At 41.0% G+C, this 22,497-nt stretch overlaps 1 protein-coding gene across 1 annotated transcript in view; it reads right to left on the reverse strand.

The window, feature by feature from the left end:
- The window catches only part of PTPRD (protein tyrosine phosphatase receptor type D), a 666,726-nt gene that overhangs the window by 49,677 nt on the left and 594,552 nt on the right, over positions 1–22,497 (reverse strand). The window contains exons 30-31 of the mRNA XM_053702567.1: positions 14,354–14,480; positions 5,778–5,903 (exon numbers count right to left, since the gene is read on the reverse strand). Of these exons, the coding sequence (XP_053558542.1) occupies positions 5,778–5,903; positions 14,354–14,480 (253 nt within the window). The remainder of the gene's footprint in view (positions 1–5,777; positions 5,904–14,353; positions 14,481–22,497) is intronic.

Raw genomic sequence — 22,497 nt, forward strand, 5'->3', positions numbered from 1 at the left:
GGAACATCTATGTTTAATATATATTGTTTAGTGCTTCCTCTTTTTTTTTAACATTCACCTTTGGTTATTCAGTTCATTAAAAGTTTATTTTTACACAAGATCTGCATCATCACTTTTGGAAGACATTTCAAGAATAAATATGTACTGAAGGTTGGAGAAGCAATTTCATGCTAGCGTGCATACGTGCATAATATATCTTTTTAATGTAGGGTAGGGTGTCACATTTCATTGTAAATGTATATTCTTAAAATTCTTATTTTGTTAAACTGCATTGCCTTAGACATTTTATTCTTACAGGAGAACAAACTGGTCATTACCAATGATATTATACCTCAACATATATTTTACACATTTCAGAAAATATAGCTATACATTTCAGGAAAAAAAACAAAAACAAAGTATATTTATGCACATGTTCCTTTACTGCAATATCTCACATAGAAAAAAAGGGAAGCACAGTGTTACGGCAGCGCATACTGGCGCTTTTCTAGAACATGGCCACCCTGTTTCCCTGTGCCTGTTTTTAATGTTAAATCAAATTAAACATAAAAAGAAAGAGATTGTGTTAAAAAACAGCAAAAAACCTACGTAATTTATTTCAAAATGAACTTAGAAATTCTCATTGTAGCCGCTGCCCTCAGGGAGATAAGAGAGCAGATATCTTTTGAACTCAGGTTGCATTTTGCCTCATCTGAGTATGGGCAAAACAGACTCCCTGCTTCTTTTGCATTCACTAAAAACTAAACCAGCTCAAAATACTCTAGAATATTTATGACATCAAGCTACAAAACAGCACAAAAGAAAAAGGAGCACCAGCCGGGAGTAAAAGTTATCAATTTTATTGGTCTAATATCAAAATAGGATAAAAAAGCCTAGAAGCTTAGGCCATAGTATGGGAGGTCAGCATTCTAAACGCAGCTGATGTGTTTCGGCAGTTTCCGTATTCGTAACTGTTTAGCTACGAATACGGCAACTGCCGACACGCGTCAGCTGCGTTTAGATTGCTGACCTCCCATACTATGGCCTAAGCTTCTAGGCTTTTTATCCTGCTTTTGATATTAGACCAATAAAATTGATAACTTTTACTCCTGGCGGGTGCTCCTTTTTCTTTTGTGCTGTTTGTCTACTCTGACCTCAACTAGTGCAGCACAGCCGGTGGGAGTAACATCACTACAGCCCCAAGGGTTCATTTAAACAGAGCGGAGGTTGAACCTATCAGAGGAGCCTGAGGACTGACACGCCCTTGAGTGTCAGAGAGGATTGGTCCATGGAGACACACACTCCCAGGGTGTCAGAAGGAAACACTCCAATCAGATGAGGAGAAAACTTTCCCGCAGAGTTCCGGGTTCTGGTCACTGGCAGCAGAGCATTACCTCTGAGGTACATCGGACAAGATCATTGATATCGAGTAGAACAACAGGCATTTGGAGCATTGGGGAACCCCAAGCACTGGAATCCAAGTGAGCCCTGTCCCTCCTATAACAAGCTTTTGTATGCATGCTTTGAATCTGCCTAGAATACGGTAAGCGCTTATGTTTGAAAACATGTTAATGTACTTTAGCAAAGAGTGACTATCTATTCATCTGCTAAGCCGCCATATTTACCATTGAACCCCTTGCTGTATATTTGTTCAGTACAGTTTATAATTGATAACCTTGTAAACTGAGGTTTCTACATGCTAACCATTAGTGAGAGAATTTCCTTGTTGTCTTATTAAGCTACATAAACCTTCCGGTAGAGACCCCAGCCTTGTGGGGCAGTGACAGGAAGTAATAGACCTTGCACAACAACTGAAGTAAAAAATAGAAAGAATAGAAATGCAAGGTAAAATCCTTCTAAAATGAGGAATAATACATATTGCAATGTTCTGTATTAAGTATAACCCACTTCTTAGTGTTTTTATTACAAGAATGAAACAGACTTTTTTTATATCCCTTTAACATTTAAATAGGATACCCTCTGTCAATGTAATGTTTTTTATATATATAATGCTTACGTAAATATATGTTCTCTACATTTGGGAGCAGTTGCATGCTTTCTGTGTGTGCAATTAACAGTTATAAATTAATATCTTTGTCAGGCATCTCGTCAAGTGTGTCCATGTTTAATTTCAATAAAAATGTACATTTCTTCGTAAAAATAACTCACTTTATGTTGGCCCACAAAACACTAATTTCATTGTTCTTTCATTTTTCTAAAGATATTGTAAGTCATGGCTCAACAAACCCTCAGGCGCCAGACAGCCACTGGTGCCATAGAATAAGACATGGTTTAGAGTCCCCAAGACACCCATGGGTCGCCCCACTTCCCCCGCTGGCCACCACCAGCCACATCTAAAAATTAGCTTGATGCAGCTGGATCCTTTCTAGACCTTGAAGTTGTGAAATTCAAATTCAATTTTTATTGTGTTATTATGTAATGTGTGCATAATAATTATATATGTATGTATAAATGTGTGAGTGTATACACACACACCCCTATGTATGTCTGTGTATATATGTATTTGTTTATGAATATACTATACTCACATATATATTTCTTGTTTTATATTATTTATTATATTCTTGTTTTATATTATATTTTATATAGGGATTGCAAAAAGTTTCTGGTTCCTAAATTTATGGATTGGCTCCTAGATTTTGAACAAATTTGTTGAGCCCTGTTGCAAGTATAAAACTTAAAGGACCAGTCAACACAGTAGATTTCCATAATCAACAAATGCAAGATAACAAGACAATGCATTGGAACTCTGAACTTCAAATGAATAGTAGATTTGTTTTATGACAATTTTAAAATATATGTCTATTTCCACTTCCCCTTTACCATGTGACAGTCATCAGTCAATCACAAATGCATACACATACCATGTGACAGCCATCAGCCAATCACAAATGCATATACGCTTATTCTGTGAATTCTTCCACATGCTCAGTAGGAGCTGGTGACTCAAAAAGTTTAAATATAAAAAGACTGTTCACTTTTTTTAATGGAAGTAAATTGGAAAGTTGTTTCAAATTGCATGCGCTATCTGAATAATGAAAGTTTAATTTTGACTTGAGTGTCCCTTTAACTTTCACAAGCAACAACACTTTTATAAATTAAATTTTCACCTTTAGCCAACCAAACAAACACTATAAGCTCTTAACTGTATTCAGTTTATTGATTTTCATTTAAAGGGTCAGTCTACTCCTTAATTTTTATTGTTTAAAAAGATAGATAATCCCTTTATTACCCATTCTCCAGGTTTGCATAAAGCAATACAGTTATATTAATATAGTTTTTACCTATGTGACTGCTTTGTATCTAAGACAGTCTCTTTTTTCAGTTATTTTGATAGTCTTGCATTTTAGCCAATCAGTACCCTTTATAAGTAACTCCATGGGCGTGAGTACAATGTAATCTTTATGGCACACATGAACTAACATCCTCTTGCTATGAAAAACTTTCACATTTATTAGAAAGTTAGAAATTAGCATAAGAGCCTACCTAGGTTTAGCTACCTAGGTTTAGCTTTTAACAAAGAATACCAAGAGAATAAAGCTAATGTGATGATGAAAGTTAATTGTAAAGTTGTATAAAATGACATGCCCTATCTGAATCATGAAACTTTAATTTTGAATAGACGGTCCCTTTAAATTACCTACACAGTATTATTCATTATAACAGAGTTTTCTAATTTTTCATGATAACCAGAACCTAGGCAAATGTACATAGTTTGACTGATTCCAAAGCAACTGCTTAATTTAACATTTCGGAAACGTAATTGTACATCCTATTTATTTTCTGAATTACTAAATGAAAATAAATAAATGTATGACATGTGTAATATAGCATGTATTAAAGTTAATTTTAGATGTTAAAAAGTCAAAGCTCAAAATCAAAGTATTATCAAATAGACTTAGCATGGTTTGCTTAAAGCATACCTAGATAGACTCAGGTGCTGAAATGCACTACTGGGCACTAGCTGCTGATCAGTGGCTATTCACATTGGCTCACCAGGTGTGTTCAGCTAGGTCCCAGTAGTGCATTGCTGCTTTGTAACTGACTTTATCTATGTATTTAACCCCCTTTCAGAGGTTAAACGTACAGCTATATATATGTAAGAGCAATATTAAAATAATGTAACACACTATATCCATGTAAATTCTTATTCAAGAACAAAAGAGCAGAGAAATTTCCGGTTTCAGTAGTCAATTACTAGAAATTGAAAAAGTTCAACTCTGCAGTCCGCCAACTCACACTTCCTACATGAAAAATTAGAAAACAAAAAACTGTGGAGCCTTAAAGGGATACTAAACCCAATATTTCTTCTTTCATAATTCAGATAATGCATGCAATTGTAAGCAACTTTCTAATTTACTATTATTATCAGTTTCTTCATTCTCTTGCTATCTTTATTTAAAAAGCAGGAATGCAAAGCTTAGGAGCCAGCCCATTTTAGATTAATCACCTTGGATAGCGCTTGCTTTTTGTTGACTACATTCAGCTAATCAATAAGCAAGTGTAACCCAGGTGCTAAATCAAAAATAGAAAGTTGCTTAAAATTGCTTGCTCTATCTGAATAATTAAAAAATTGGATTTAGTTTCCATTTAACGAGTACATTTTGAACAACAGAGGCTATAAAAATTGTGAGTAAAGACTAGTTTAAGTTCCACATTTACATTAAAAACAGAAATGTTTTTTATTTTTTTATTTTTTAGTTAAAAAACAAATCTGCAGCAATCTTGATTTTCTGGTAACGCCAATAAAGTAATCGAGTCATTTAACTATGCTGCATATAAAGCAATGGGAATAATTAGTTTCTCTGTGTAAGTTGGTGAGATAAAGCTCTTTAGATGCCAAAACAAGCATTATTATAATAGGCAAGTGTTTGACAAAAAATGCAAAGCAAAACTCAAATTAAATTAAATGTGGTTTTTGGGTTAACGTTGTGCTCACAAACTTTTGCCAAATTAAAAATCACAACATTCTTATGCTACAGTACATCTGTATAGCATTTTCAAAATCACATCACATTTCATGCGTTGAGAATCTACTCTTTCCCAATAGTGTTACATACCAATAGACAAAAATACATTTTTAATGTAAATTAAATTTAGTAATTAACTGAATTAAAGAAAACATACAATTTTAAACTGGCTCATTAAATTGTTTATTTGATTACACTTATTAGTGGATAGGTTAGATTTGAAAAGTAATTGTCTGCAAACAAATTCTGCAAATGAATAGAATCAATGTGATAAGTCTGACATTCCTGAATCATGAGAGAATCTTGTTACGGTAAGTTACTTATATAGCATGAACCAGCAGTGTTGACTATGTATTGCTCTTATGAGAATACAAATAAACTGATATAGCTCCAAGAAGTTAGCAAAGCCAGACTGAAATCATAATGTGTAAAGCTTGTTAGACTATTCCTAGGAATGCTATCTGCTCTGCAGTTTTTAAATCACACCAAATTAACCTTTCCAGCTCACACGACCTATAGACCATGCATAACAGAGACATATTTACAGGCTTAAGTGATGAAAAAATCTATGAACGGCTAAGCAGTTTAAAAAAAAAAAGTGAATGGGAACAGTTATCCATTTCACCAAATCGTTCCAGTATCAACATTTCCACATTCCAAAACCTTTGCTACACAGATGTGGAAGTTGAAATCCAGCCAATGAATTTAACATTCATGTAATATATTTAATGAGCTCATGTTCTTTTATTTGGTAAATCTGAAAAACACAATACTCTTTTCCAGGTTATTTAAACAGAATTATCTTACCCTGGCATCTGTAACCTTGAATTCCCGCAGTATATACTGTGGCATATTATATTCTGCCATTGGGTCTACTACAAAATATTGATACCTTGCAGATCGTTCAGCTGGCCAATATTGATGGCATTTTTCCTGTAAAGAAGAGCAAAGTGTTGTTATGTTACACTTTAAGGAACAATAAACTCAACAAACGTCTATCAAGGATATACAAGTGGGCTAAATAAACATGTTAAATTGTATTTTGCATGAAAAATGATCATGAGAGTTATTTTTTTTTACTTTGAAAGTAAAAGGTCTGTGCCTTTTTGTTGTAGTAGACAAATAGGTTCCACATAGAGCAGGTAAGGGATCATTTACCTGCACATTTCTCCATCATGTGTATGTATTTATATACAGAGGTGGAAAAATATCACTGTACTTTACTAGTAGGGTTGCCAGTTTTCCTCCATAAAAATACTGGACAACATGTAGGTGACTGGACACAAGAAGTAGGTGCAGTCACACAATGCCCAACTCCCCACCCTTTATCCCAACATGTACATTTTTCACAACAGAACTCCCTTTGACTGCCAGTAACAGATGTACAAAGTAGTGATTTTACCCCCTTGATTGCCAAGAGCACAGATAGAGCACTGGTTTAATGTCCACATGAATGCCTGTAACACAGCCATTTCCTCCTTATTTGGCTGCCATTAACAAATAGAATAGAGCATGCTCAGTGTAACTTTTTATTGGGCCATGTGTGTAATGCATTGATGCTTTTTACACTTAGCTAACACTGATGGACTTTAAAGAAAATGGACATTTTACTGGACACCCAGCTAAAATACTGGACTATTCGGTTTAATATTGGATTCCTGGCAACCCTATTACTAGTGAGGGGAGAAAGCTTACTAGTCTAGAGGTCAAAAGTTGCTAGCCCACTCAATGATAGTTATATGAAAAACAACAATTTTTTTCATCTGTCCACCGCAGTTTCTTACTTATCCAGGAACAGTGGAAATGTCCTGCCCTGTTTGTGTGTGTGTGTGTGTGTTTATGTGTGTGCTTAAAGGGACACAAAACCCAATTTTTTTCTTTCATGATTCAGAAAGAGCATGCAATTTTAAGCAACTTTCTAATTTACTCCTATTATCAATTTTTCTTCGTTCTCTTGCTATCTTTATTTAAAAAGCTTGAATGTGATGCATAGGAGCCTGCCCATTTTTGGTTGAGAACCTGGGTTATGCTTGCTTATTGGTGGATAAATGTAAGCCTCCAATAAGCAAGCGCTATCCATGGTGCTGGCTGCTAAGATTTACATTCCTGCTTTTAAAATATAGATAGCAAGAGAACGAAGAAAAATTGATAATAGGAGTAAATTAAAAAGTTGCTTAAAATTGCATGCTCTATCTGAATCATGAAAGAAAAAAATTATGTTCAGTGTCCCTTTAAATGTTTGGAAATAGACCTGCGGAGGAATTAGGCCATGTGTGATGAGGAAGGCGTGGAGCAAGGATGCCATTACTTAAGGGGCCGGAGTGGGAAAAAGCGCCAGTTTGTTAAAAGAATTTGTAGCAGAAGGATCTTTTCGGCTGGTCTGTTTTTCCGCCCTGGCCTTTTTGGTGATGGCTTCCTTGGAGGAGCTGTTGGGCCGCATCCGGGAGGCTGCTGTGGAGAGAGGACCTACCTGGCTGGAGGAGCAGTTCCAGTCCATCCTCGGTGCTCTGGTTGTGGAAGCTGCGTCGGTGAGGCCCAGGTCATCTAGGAAGTCTTGCCCTCCTGTCTGTTTGAGTCCGGAGCCTTCTGGTCAGCCATCTAGTGTGAAGAAAGGTGTTGCTGTTCCTGGTCGTCGGATTTCTTCTTCAGCTGGGTCCCCGGCAGCGATGGGTCGTCTGGCGTCAGCAGAGGTGGGGCCTAGCAATTTGGTGTGCGTCGGTGATCCAGAACAGTGCACTCCTCCAGATGCTTCCGTTAAGTCTCCACGGTGGTCAGGCGCTCACGGCCGAGTTGGGCCTGGTGTGGCTAAGGTGGTCCAGAGTTTCCAGAAGCGGTATGATGGTCCGGCTGGGCCTGTTGGTGGGGGTGGGTCTTTGGAAGTAAGTGGGGTGGCTGGAGGGGTGTGGCCCGTGAGGGGATTCAAGGGAGCCCTGCTGATCATACGGCCATGGCTGGGGGGCAGATTTCTGCTGTGGGATCCAGGGCTGAAAGGGGGCAAACTTGGGACAAGGCTTATGGGGGGAATCAAGGCCGTAATGTTTATTTGGCCACACATGAGGGCCTAGTGTATGTTGTGGGATCCAGTGGGGAGGGGGTTCAGGCTGCAGACAAGGCCTCTGGGGGTAATCCTGGTCACCTGTGTTTATCTTCAGACGCTAATGTGAGCCAGGCTGCTAGTTTTTTGGGGGAGGAGGAAGAAATTTATTCTGAGGGTGATCTCGAGGAAATGTTCAAGGATGTACAGGAGAAGTCCCCTCCCCTGGGTGGCATGGCCTTATGTCTGTCTCCCTCTTCTGGTGATGATTATGTGCCTCCCTCTCCTGAGGCCCATAGTTCTAGGTCCCTCATTCACTCCTCTGTGCTGGGGTATGCAAGTTTTTCTGCACGCAAGGGCGGGACAGCTCCTGATACTTCCGGCAAGAGGATCCATGGTCCTGAAGGTTTGAAAGGGGGGGTCATTTGTCACGTGTATCTGATTCTTTTGCAGAATCTGAGCAGAGGTGTGAACGGCCTGTGGCTCCTGCTGGCCTTTCTCAGGGTGTTCTGGATGTCGTTGATGGCCGGGAGGATGAATCCTTTGGTCTGCAAGGTTCTTGGACTGAATCCATTTGCCTGGAGCCAGATGATGGAGTCCTTTGGTCTGGGGGTCCTGTTCAGGTGGGTTCAAGAGGTGGAGGTACCAAGGGGCCTTGGTATGGGGGAGGGTCGACATCTACGGCCACCTCTAGAGGTGCCTGGTCACTTGGTGAATGACCACGTAGGCCTGGGGGTCATTTTGGGGCAGGAAGGGGAAGAACACATAGGAGGCCAGGATCTGATGTTCTGGGGTCTGGGGATCTTGGGGTGATGGCCCCAAAAAGAGGTAGAGGGATTGCTACGGATGGCAGGCTCAGCCAATCTAGGGGGAGAAGGGGTGGTTATTTGCCCCTGAACATGGTTTCACGTGTTCCTGTTTTGCAGAATGTGATATGGTGACCACCCCAGTTGGAGTCGGATGTACGGGGCGTGGTTGCCGGGATTTTGGTGGAGGTCAGCACAGCTACGAGGCTTCTGGGTGAAAGCATCGTCGGCAGCCTCCAGCCGTCAGCAGAGGCCAGTTCAGGTGAGATGGAGGTTAGGTCTGCTGGGGGTGGGAAGTACGTACGAGATTGTGTGGGAGTTTCTAGCGGCGAGTCTGTGTCAGGGTCTTTGTTGGCTGGGTTGCGGGAATTGTTGTTGCGTTTGGAGGGGCATGGAGAGCCTGTGGGAAAGGGCTGTAGTGAAGGTGTGGGTCCCCCCGGAGGGATCACCCTTGGCCCCCTCTTTGGCAAAGGAGGCAGCAATTAGTACTCCGGTGGGTGAGTCTGCTGGTAGCAAGGTTCCTGGTCTGGTGGTTTCGGCAGATGGAGTTGTCGAGAAAGTAACTAGTGGGGCTGAGCTTAAGGTGGCGGATACGGCAATGTCCATCGGGCCGTTAGGTATGCACTTGACGGTTGAGCTTCAGGATAAGATCATTAAGCGGGAATTTCTCAAGCTTTTTTCACTTCGCCTCTGGACCAGTCTTTCAAAATCCCTGAGGATTCTAAGAAAGATTCGTCAAGAAGGAAGAGGATGAGTGTAAAAGACGTTATCGGAAGTTACCGAAAACATTTACTAATTGGTTCCAGGCTTTCATGATTTATGCCAGTGTCATGTCGGGGGAAGTTTCCTGAACAGGGTGCGGCATTGTTTTGTTACCTGGATGAAATAGTGGCGGCTCAGAGAATGTATGGGGGTATGGCCTGGTGGGCTTATGATGAAACGTTTTGGCAACGTTTATCAGTTAAGCCCTCTATGCATTGGGATGATCGGGGTATGGGGTTGTGGTTGAAGATCATGACTCTTCTTTGGGCTGCTCAGCCCTTTTGACCTGGAACCGGCGGTCAACCTTCAGGTGGACCTCCGGGTTAGCGGAAAAAAGGGCTATTGTTTTGCCTTTAATGAGAAGTTTCGTAGGTGGGGGGCGTTGTGTAAATTCCGGCATGAGTGCTCGGGATGTGGGGGTTCCCACCCCTTTTTCAAGTGTTTCCGAAAAGGAAAGTCAGGGGGAATCCTTGAGCCGGCTGAAAAAGGGGGTATCCCCAGTAAGGGTCGGCGCGATGGAGCCGTGGCTTGTCAAGTACGCTAGGGAAAGGGTTGTAGGGAGAAGGCAGCATTGTTGCTACATGGTTTTAGCTTTGGTTTTGTTATCCCTTCTCAAGGGGGTCAGTGTGTTTTTCGGGGTAATTTGAAGTCGGCCTGTCAGTGGCCGGAGGTGGTTACTGAAAAAATTGGTAAGGAGGTTGCACTGGGCCGCATGGCTGACCCCTTTGCAGTGCCTCCTTTGCCTGATTTGCGAATCCTTTGGGAGTTTTTCCGAAGTGGGAGCAGGGGAAGTTCTGCTTGATCCATCATCTATCTTTCCCTAAAGGGTTTTCTGTTAATGATGGGATTCCAGATGACTTGGCCTCAGTTAAGTACACCTCTTTCGATCAGGCTGTTAGCCTGGTTAGGGTGGCGGGTAGGTCTGTGTTGCTAACTTAAATTGATATTGAGGCAGCATTTCAGTTATTGCCTGTTCATCCTTCATCTAATGATTTGCTTGGTTGTTGTGTTAATGGTTCTTATTTGTGGATCTTTGCCTGCCTATGGGCTGCTCCATTTCCTGCTCCCTCTTTGAGTGTTTCAGCACTTTTCTGGAATGGGTGGTTCGTGTCCATTTGGGATGTGGTGCGGTTGTGCATTATATTGACGACTTCCTGTTTGTCGGCCCAGCTGAGTCTCAAGCATGTGGGCATATGCGTGATGTTTGTTATCTTGTGGCAGAAGATTTTGGTGTTCCCACAGCTCTGGAGAAGTCTGAGGGTCCGGTAACGGTGCTTAATTTTCTTGGCATTACCATTGACTCGGAGCGCATGGAGTGCAGGCTCCCGACTGATAAAGTTCAAGACTTGCTATTGTTGATTGGTCAGTTTTTGCTTTTAAAAAAGGTGACTTTGAGGAATCTCCAGTCCTTGCTGGGCAAACTGAATTTTGCCTGTCGCATTATACCGATTGGTAGGGTTTTCTGCAGACGGCTATCTTTGGCCACAGCTGGGGTTAGGCAACCGCATCACTTTGTGCGTTTGTCTCGGGACCTAAAAGATGACGTGGTAGTCTGGGAGCTTTTTCTTTCAGATTTTAACGGGTCTAGCTTGATCGAGGGGATTAGAGTTTCTAATGATGAATTGGGTTTGGTGACTGATGCTGCTGGGGGGCATGGTTTTGGTGCTTATTTCCAGGGTCACTGGTTTGCGGCTGTTTGGCCAGGTGCGTGGTTTGACAGTGAGCTTGTTCGTAATTTAGTTTTTCTGGAATTGTTCCCATGGTGTCTCTGTTTGTGTGGGAGGAATCTCTGGTTAACAGGTCTGTGGTGTTTTTTACGGACAACATGGGTGTTGTTTCTGCACTAAATTCTTTGTCTTCTTCATCACGTCCGGTGTTGCGACTGTTGTGTTTATTGGTGCTGAAATGTCTGAGGATGAATGTTTTTGTAAGGGCAAAACATATTCCTGGCGTCAATAATTCTATAGCCAATTCTCTCTCTCGTTTTCAGTGGCGCAGGTTTCAAAAGTTGGCTCCAGGGGCAGATCAGTTCAGGTGCCAGTTCCCCACACATCTGTGGAAGCTTGGAACGGAGGACTGTCTCGAGTGGTGATGAATTCTTTGGCTCCAGGTACTTGGGCATCTTATGAAAGAGTTTGGCGGGAGTGGCTGGTCCTGTTGTTGGAGTGGGGAGCTCAGGAGGGCTCCAAGGTCCTTGACTGTTTGATGGAGTGGATGTGGTCTTGGAGGTGTTCTGGTGTTTCCCCTTCTGGGATGGACCGGCGGTTAGCGGCTTTGGCTTTTTGCTTTAAGTTATTAGGCCTGGCGTATGTTACAAAATAATTTTGTGTTTGTCAGGTTTTGAAGGGATTTAAAAGAGGTGGAAGGAGTTTTGATTGTAGGAGATCTTTTACTTTTGCGCTGTTGTTGCATATTTGCGGGTTTTGCCGGAGGTTTGTTCCTCTGTTTTTGAGGTATGCCTTTTTCGTTTAGCGTTTGTGTTGGCTTTTTTCAGGGCTTTCCATATCTCGGAATTGGTGAGTAGGAGTAGGTGGTCCTCTGGTGGTTTGGGTGTTTCCGATGTTGTTCGGTCAGTGTCTCGAGTAGAGCTTTTCCTAAGATGGAGTAAGACTGATCAGGTGGGTAAGGGCAGGTTAATTGTTTTGTTTCCAAGTGGGTTGGCAGTATGCTCTTGGGTTTGTTTGGGGGAATACTTACGCTGACATCTTTTGCTTGAGGGCTCGTTGATGTTGCATTTGGATGGCAGATCTTTGTCTCATTTTCAGTTTCGGGCGGTCTTATCAAAGGCATTGGGGCGTTTGGGTTTGTCTCCTATGGATTTTGGGTCTCATTCCTTTCGGATTGGGGAGGCTACAGAGGCCTCGGCTTTGGGTCTTCATGAGAGTGTGGTTCAGAACATTGGTAGGTGGGGGTCCCGTTGTTATCAATTGTATGTTCGTCCCGACCTGAGGGTTTGAGGTGTTATTATGTTCTCTTGTTCTTGTATTGTAGGTTTCAAGACAAAAAGGATGTGGATTTTTGGCAACTCATTCATTTACTGGGCCTGAAGGGCAGCTTCGCAGAGGGTTGATGGTCTGCAGTTAGGTCTTTCCAGATCTGATTGGGATGTGCGGTGGTTTGGGGTGCATGATCTTCGTTGGGATCATTTGCTGTTGATGATTGAGGATTACTGTAAAAGTTATCCACACCCTTATGTGTTGGTGGTCCATGCTTCGGGCAACGACTGAGGATCTGAGGAGGTTGTCGGATTTATATCCATCCCTAAAAGTGTTGTGGTCTGATATGGTGCCACGTCTCGTGTGCGGGGCGGCTTGGGATCCTGTCAAGCTGGATAGGAGTAGGTGTAAGGTCAATAAATTGATTGGCACCTTTGTTCAGAGGCTTGGGGGATTGGTTGTTCATCATCATGATTTGGAGGAGGTTGGGCGTCGGGAGTTTTATCTTCCTGATGGTGTGCACCTTAACGAGTTTGGCCTGCAGCTCTTTATCCTTGATTTCAAGGAGGTTTTAAGTACTGTCGGGGTTTTGGTGGGACTGGGCTGAACAGATTCAGACCAGTCGTTGGCGGGGGTGCTAGTTCGCTGAAAGTCAGCGGGTTATGGCCAATACATTTGTATTCCCACGGGGTGGAATGCTTGTTATAAACGTCTCAAGGGACAAGGGGTTCTCTTAGAGTCAGGTTTTAAAGAAGGTAACGGACTCAATCTTTAATAAGGTTGTGTCTAGGGATTTGACGGCCATACTGGAAAAAAATATTTGAACTAGCACCGCTTGATCTTATGTTTACAGATGTTGTTGTTATTGCGATATGTTATTTGCACTTATTTAAAATGGTTATTTAATATTAAAAGGTTTTATTTATATATTTAATAAAGGAGCTGCGGCCAGTTTTTTATACCAAGGATGTTGTCTTGTGTTTTATTTGCAATGTATAATAATTGAGGTTTGGGTTAGGTGGACATTTAAAGTTAGGCCGGTTATTGACGACTCAAGAGGTCAATCATGGTTGTATTCTTTTCTATCTTCTGTTTTGTAAAGTTTAATGGCTTTTAAAGAAAACTGCCAAAGCTGTCTATGACAAGGTGGACAAAGACGTGCAAAGCACAAATAAAAACAAAAAGTGCTTTTTGTCTAGCACAAGAACATCTATGTTTTTTTGTTTGTTTGTGCAGTACCTTGCAAAATACCTCCTTTTAGTTGCAAAAAGGGAACATTTGATAATTGAATATTATCTTTGTGTGCAAATTGAAATGAGCTATTAAATAAAAGAAATATATTTTATATATTAGACGTTTTAAAATGTAAAAATATTTTAATTATGAATTATGAAAACTGTTTTTAAGTATTTGCAGAGTATTTCTTGTTAAATTTCAGAGGGTAGCTACTTAATTTAGTCTTTTGTATTATGCTATAGTTTGTGCAACTAATATTTATACATTTTTTATATAAAATATCTTACTTACCAAGCACCAAGTATTTGTGTATTGTGTATAAGGTATTTGTTTTTTAACACACATTATCATTGTCTTTTATCAATTTCCAATGATTTTGGATATATTTCTATGTTAATGATTATCCCATAAAAATTATTTGTGCAATGAGTTATGATAACTAGCAATCATAATGCATAAGTAGAAGTGCTGATAAAGCATTGTATTTAGGATGCATGTTAAACAAAATGTTATGGTGAAAAGTATAAAAAAAAAAGAGTGGCTTAATTGCCTGTTTTTTGTCACATGCTTTAAACTAAAATTAATTTGAGTAGAATGAAAGCCACTTACTCTGCCCATTTCTCGAAGTTTTGTCAACATGACAACAATCGTTGAGTTGTGCTCCCATAGCATTCTCCAGAAGTCTTCTGTTGTTTCTGCCAAGGGACCCTGTGTAGCTATATAGGCCTTTTGTTGTCTGTTTTAAAATAAATAAATAGTATTATTGCTATTACTTAATTATATATACACACACACATATATATGTATATATATATATATATATATATATATATATATATATATATATATATATATATATATATATATATATATTGTATTGAGGTAAGTGTACAAAATATTGAATATCTAAAAATATGCTTGCAATAGAGAGTTTTCGTGTGACTAGAAAAATTAATCTGACTATTATGTATCAGGCTGTCAATACTAGGGAAAACTTACAGACCTCCAAACCTAAAGGTTTATTACAAGATAATCAAATAATTTACAAACAATAATTCACATACATTTTAACAATGAATTATGTAGAAACAAAAATTCCATAGGATATACCATTTTAAGATAGCAAATCAAGGGAAGTTTTTAATTTTAGCTCTTACTAATAACAATGACAATAACAATTAACCCATAAAACAAATGCAATACTAGTAAGCCTAAAAGGTTAACTGTTAAAATGAACCTTTTATTGTCTTATGGAATTCTTCACCTCAAGGGGCCTTTAATCTCACTTCAGAATATCTCCCTCATGATAGAACAGAAACCAATCATATTTACTCCCAAAACAATGTATACATATAAATATTAATGATGAGCTTTATAAGTAAGGTACAGAAATGTTAGTTAAAACAAAACCAGTCCCATCAAGCAATGCTTTGCAGGAAATCTACAAATTAGAAAACAAAAATGTGGTGTGTGTCAAGAACACGGTTCTTGTAGAACTCAAGACTCATTAACAGGCCAGCTTTTAAAATGATCTTGGATGAGACCAGGTTAGTTAGCCAGAAATAAAGAGAAGCTGAATTTACAACCCTTGTTATGCAGTGTTTCACATTTGTTACACTACCAGGATGTCTGCACTTCAGCAAAAAAAATTTTTTTTATTGAAAACCCATATTTTTTTCTAAAATTAAAAACTTACATACAATTACTACTTAATTTGACAATTTCCTTATGGATATGTCAAATAACTTACAATGATGAGAGAGCTTACATATTTGTATCTCATGCACAACTTGCATAACTGCACTAGATGCTTTGTAAAGTAATTAAGCCAGATCACATGCACAAGACACAAGACTCAGTAATTGGTACATGATGCTTGTCAACCAAGCAAGCTGGACAGAGACTTTATCTCTATAAAGCTACTCTTTCTATATATAGAATACATTTTACATTATTTTACATTATATATATATATATATATATATATATATATATATATATATATATATATATATAGTGTATCTCACAAAAGTGAGTACACCCCTCACATTTTTGTAAATATTTTATTATTATTATTATTTCATGTGACAACACTGAAGAAATGACACTTTGCTCAATGTAAAGCAGTGCGTGCACAGAATGTTTAACAGTGTAAATTTGCTGTCCCCTCAAAATAACTCAACATACAGACATTAATATCTAAACCGTTGGCAACAAAAGTGAGCACACCGCTAAATGTAAATGTCCAAATTGGGCCCAAAGTTTCAATATTTTGTGTGGCCACCATTATTTTCCAGCACTGCCTTAACCCTCTTGGGCATGGAGTTCACCAGAGCTTCACAGGTTGCCACTGGAGTCCTCTTCCACTCCTCCATGATGACACCACGGAGCTGGTGGATGTAAGAGACCTTGCGCTCCCTCATCTTCCATTTGAGGATGTCCCACAGATGCTCAATAGGGTTTAGGTCTGGAGACATGCTTGGCCAGTCCATCACCTTTACCCTCAGCTTCTTTAGCAAGGCAGTGGTCGTCTTGGAGGTGTGTTTGGGGTCGTTATCATGTTGGAAAACTGCCCTGCGGCCCAGTCTCCAAAGGGAGGGGATCATTCTCTGCTTCAGTATGTCACAGTACATGTTGGCATTCATGGTTCCCTTAATGAACTGTAGCTCCCCAGTACCGGCAGCAATCATGCAGGCCCAGACCATGACACTCCCACCACCATGCTTGACTGTAGGCAAGACACACTTGTCTTTGTACTCCTCACCTGGTTGCCACCAGACACGCTTGACACCAACTGAACAAAATAAGTTTATCTTGGTCTCATCGGACCACAGGACATGCTTCCAGTAATCCATTTCTTTACTCTGCTTGTCTTCAACAAACTGTTTGCAGGCTTTCTTGTGCATAATCTTTAGAAGAGGCTTCCTTCTGAGATGACAGCATTGCAGACCAATTTGATGCAGTGCGTAGCGTATGGTCTGAACACTGACAGGCTGACCCCCCACCCCTTTAACCTCTGCAGCAGTGCTGGCAGCACTCATACGTCTATTTCCCAAAGAAAACCTCTGGATATGATGCTGAGCATGTGCACTCAACTTCTTTGGTCGACCATGGCGAGGCCTGTTCTAAATGGAACCTGTCCTTTGAAACCGCTGTATGGTATTGCCCACCGTGCTGCAGCTCAGTTTTGGGGTATTGGCAATCTTCTTATAGCCTAGACCATCTTTATGTAGAGCAACAATTCTTTTTTTCAGATCCTCAGAGAGTTCTTTTCCATGAGGTGTCATGTTGAACTTCCAGTGACCAGTATGAGAGAGTGTGAAAGCGATAACACCAAATTTTAAACACCTGCTCCCCATTCACACCTGAGACCTTGTAACACTAACGAGTCACATGACACAGGCGAGGGAAAATGGCTAATTGGGCCCAATTTGGACATTTCCACTTAGGGGTGTACTCACTTTTGTTGCCAATGGTTTAGACATTAATAGCTGTGTGTTGAGTTATTTTGAGGGGACAGCAAATTTACACTGTTATACAGACTGTACACTTACCACTTTACATTGTAGCAAAGTGTAATTTCTTCAGTGTTGTCACATGAAAAGATATAACAAAATATTTACAAAAATGTGAGGTGTGTACTAACTTTTGTGAGATACTGTACATATACACACACATAGGGGCCGATCTATCAAGGGAAACAGCAGTTATGAAGCAGCTCCTTAACTGGTCTGCCTGCTCTGAGGCTGCGGACATCAATCTGCCCGATCCTTTATGATCGGGCTGATTGACACCCCCTGCTAGCGGCCGATTGGCTGTGAATCTGCAGGGGGCGGTATTGCACAAGCAGTTCATCAGAACTGCTTGTGCAATAATAAATGCCAACATCGTATGCTGTCGGCATTCAGCGATGTCTGTTGGACATGATACGCTACAGAGTATCATGTCGGACAGACATTGATAAATCAGCCACTAAGTGTCATTTTTATAGCATGTGATCTGTCGTTTAAACCAAAATGTAAGGAATAGCACCACTTGTTTTATTCATAGGCATGGAGTACAAGGTCAGCCGTTACCGTGTAGGGTCATCAGTGAACAAAGTTACTCCAGACTCATATTCATTAAAAAGGGACCTTTATTGTATCTGCATGGTCCAAAGTAAAAAATACAACAAAGGACCTAGTTAAAGTCTGAAACATTTTTGTATTTTCTACTTTGGCTCATGCAGATACAATAAAGGTCCCATTTTAATGTATATGAGTCGAGAGCAACTTTGTTCATATCTGTCATCCAAACGCCATTACAGATTTCAGAACTATAATGTTATTTTAAGTACTACAAAACCAAACCAATTAGCAACAATGTTTTCCATTTAACATTGCATTGACTTGACTTTCACACTAATTGCATACATTGTTTATAATGCAAAACCTACAGGCAAGTTTCTCCTTTTTAACACAGACCTTTGCAATCATTGCACATGGTGATTCAGAAATGCAATACAAACAAGGTCCCCATTTTAACATTGCATTGACTTGACAACTCATGAAAAAGAAATGCATTTTATCAATACTTCCCTTAAAGGGACATTATACACTAGATTTTTATTTGCATTACTGTTTTGTAGATGATCCATTTATATAGCCTATACAGAGTTTTTTTTTGTTTTTTTTTAAATGTATAGTTTTCTTATTTTTAATAACATTGCACTGATTTTCAGACTCCTAACCAAGCCCAAAGTTTTAGAAGTATACTGATCTATACCTAATCCAGCTAGCTCCTGTTTGTGTAAAAAACTTAAATTATGCTTACCTGATCATTTTCTTTTCTTCAAATTTTCTTAAATACCCCTCCCACTTTCACCATCCCCCAGCCATTCTGCTGAGGGACAAAGAACAGTAGGAGATATATCAGGGTGAAAAAGTGACAGAAGAACAAAAATAACAGACGCCCCACAGAAAAATGCGGGCGGGGAGCTGTGGACTCTTTCCGTCTGAAGAAAAGAAAATGTTCAGGTATGCATAATTTAAGTTTTTCTTCATAAAAACAGAAAGAGTCTACAGCTGCATTTATTACTTTTGGGAAAACAATACTCAAGCTATAGAGGACACTGAATGCTAAAACGGGAAGGTACCGAGAGGCAGCCCATCCTGATGGCACCAAGCCTGAAAAACTCCTACCCAACAAAAACCATCTTTGACCGAAGCCAAGAAAAAAAAGGAAAAAGTCCCAAAGACAATGACCCGCAGAAGTCCATAACCTTGCTAGAGACCAAAGGAACTAGACTTGACTGAGCTAACTAGCCTGGAAAATGGAGAGGAGCTCACCCCCCCAATAGAGCTCGGGTGCCAACCCAATCTGCTCTTCCACAATTAAAGGCACTCCCAATGAGGACCCCCTAGAACATTGTATAGAAAAAGCGCAAATAGACCCCCTTAGGAAGTCCTGGCACAATAACCCTGTCATTTTCAACAGGGAGACTTTCCAACAGTCAGAACAGGACAACCCACCAAGCCGCAGTATGCTGCCTGCATAACATAAATAAAAGTTACTTGCTCCGAACTCCTGGAAAACAACCCTCCAGAGAGAGGAAAAACCCACCTCTGAGCACCAGATGGTACTGAGGTAGTCCAACCACCCCCCCCCCCAAAGGAGAGAGAACAGACAAAAAAATCAGCGCACATGCCCACAATGACATGAGGAGGCCATAGCCTGAGCAAAATCCGGGACCGAGAGATGAATCATCTGGACACAACTGTTGAGACAAACTCCCTCACCAAAAAGGAAGCACACACTTCCCGTAAGGGCAAACAGATGCCCGCTGACAACACTGGGTCATCCCGAACCAGTCCAACAGGATCATAAAATCTCCATACCTTCCAAGAAGAATCAGAGACAAGTACCATGTCCTGAACAGTCCACAGGAACATAAGTCTCCAAACATCCAAAGAAGCATTAGTGACAAGAACCCTGGACCCGGGTAATTCTAAAACAGACTATACCCCGAGGGGAAAATCTTCCGCTTTGGAAGGATAGCTGACACCAGAAGCACACATCAGATTATAAAGCAGGAGCTTTGCCTGGGTACAAAACCACAACCGTCTGCTTCTGAAGCAGTGGAGCTAACCACTATGCCACATATCCCTTCCGGTCTGAAGCAGAGCAGACATCACAGGGAATGTGATCCGGGCTAACCCGGAAAACAGGTACAGGACTCACTCGTAAAATTCCAAGGCCAAAAGGGAAGAGAACACGCTTGTAGGAGACAAACTCCCTACCAAAAAAGGAGCAAGGCAATGACAAAGTCACACAGCCACTATAGAGCTCAAGGCACAATGGACAATACTCCCGAAGTCCAAGGCTAAGAGAATAATTATGAGAACAAAGTCACCCAAAAAAAGAGTTTGGAAATAGACTAATCTCCATAATCCTCTCAGATTATTTTTCCACAAGACCACACCCAGTGATAAGAATGCAGAGCATCCCAAGCCCTGGCGGAAGATCCGAAGTGAAAGCTAGTAGTGGAAAGAAGGAGATAACACAGTCTATCGTCACCGATATGGAAAACGACTAACTCCCGGAAGCAGAAAGAGCCATAAGGCCCCCTACTTCTTAACTTAAACGGACAAAAACTGCCAAGAAAAAATGGACAAGGTCCAGACAGCCATAACCCGAATGAAGAGAATAAAGGGAACAAATACTAAAAGGACAATCCCAAGGAAGCCTCAGAAGGCAAGTCCACCAGGAGCTGGCGGAATGAAAGGACCTAAAATCCTCCGAACCTCCAACCTCTTACAGGGAGGAGAGTACACTAGTTCCCACAGAAATTGGGGAACAGCGGATCACAGAAGACCAATGAGGACTGAATACAATCCCCCATTCCCCAAAGCAAACCAAGGACCATTGTGTTCTCTTAGAATGCTAGCTGTAACTTGTAATGAAGAACAAGGAAAACAACACAAATAGTAGTGAGAAACCACTCTGCGCCACAGCTGGACCAGCCAGACACAACAGGCACCACATGTCTGATATAGACATCAAAGACAGAAGGATCTGTACCCAGTCAGGACCAGCCTGAAGCAAAGGGCCACACAAGTCACCCCCTAGAAGGTAGAGATAAAAAAACAGACAAACATAGGACAAATACATGTCCTCACTCTTGAAAAAACGTCTATAGAAGTAACAGAGCGATCACAAAATTGTGAGTATCAATTACAGAGAATTTCCAAAAGAAATATAATAACAAATGTGAGCTTCAAAATCAAATAAAATCCATCCTTACCAGATTGAAATAAAAGATAGGGAAACCCGCAGGTTATCGCCCAGGAAGAACGGACACCCCTGCAGGACCTGCCCAACAGGGATCTGATACTTCCAAGCTCAGAACTGGAAAAGATACTCAAATAAAGAAGTCGATAAGAATATTACTTCATCCCCTATGTCTAATCGTGCATGCCATTCGAAGAGGAAGACTGAGAATCCCCCAACCCGTTAAGAGTGGGATCCTCCAGCAGTGCCAAAACATGCCTCAGTAGAACACTGAACACAGCCCCAGTCTATAACGAAAGGCAAAACTTACCTCCGCCGGGGCAAATGAGGACCCTGGCCCCGAAGGTTGTCCCACTGAAGCCTCAGGGACGTTCGCTCCTCCAGAAGGTTGAACTGGACCAGGCGATATCACGCCTGATGAGCCCTGGTTAACAGAACAGGGACAATATTGTAAACACACTCCAGGGAGATGTAAATGCACCAGCACCAAGGATATGGCTATGCGGAACCGTGCCGTAACCTCCGGAGGAAACAAGCCATCTTCCAGAGAAAGATAAGCAGCATTTGGGTCACCTGCATGCGTAGTAAGGGATGGTTGTAGGGAATGCGCCTCATGAGAAACAGCATCCCCAGAGGCGGTTGGCTCAGTGGACCCCTGATTCCCTGATCCAGAGAAACGGAGCATTCTAAAACGACATTCCAAACATAACTGATGAGCATGTTTCACCCATGCCAATTCATATTCTTCGCAAGAAGTAGAATCTGAATCAGAGACATCCATCTCGAAAAAATCAGAATCCTCCATAACTGGGATATTGAAAGAATGGACCAATAATAAAAATATAAACGGCACCCTACAACCCCAATGGCTGGGGCACTCACCACCTCCTAGGACCCAGACACCAGCGAACCAGAATTTTTCCATTGCCACACAGTCAGGAATGCAGAAATGGAGAGCAAAAGCGTCATGAAGGAGCGCGCCAAACCTTAAGGCCGCATCACTTGCCATAGGCCGTTATGTTCCAAAAAAGCCATGAGCCTAAGTGTCAGTACACATTAGCAGATAGAATCACATAACAAACATGATTAAAGACCCTCCTGTTCAATAACCCTCCCTCAGGAGATATTAACCCTTGATTCCAAGATACAAAGGAGACTGTGTTTAAGTTATCCCCGAAAGGTTGTAGCCCCTCTCGGACAAACAGTTGTATTACAGTATGACAAAAGTAAAATGAAACGATCTTACCGGAATCTACGCCGTAGAACAGGAACACGGGCCTTCAAGTGTGACAGATAGTAGCATCGCTTCTAAAATGGATTTTAGAGAAGAAAGCATGCAGCGAAACTTGTCAACACTGATTGCTGGTGGAGCTGTTAACATGAGTCTGGTTAGTTTCGCAGAAAGACTCTCCCTGCATCTCCGGACTCTAACTTTCATCCAAGCTCTCACTGAGAGGCTGATAGTACTACTTAAAACTCCAGTC

Source organism: Bombina bombina, chromosome 2 (assembly GCF_027579735.1).
Source record: "Bombina bombina isolate aBomBom1 chromosome 2, aBomBom1.pri, whole genome shotgun sequence".
Classification (NCBI taxonomy): Eukaryota; Metazoa; Chordata; class Amphibia; order Anura; family Bombinatoridae; genus Bombina; species Bombina bombina.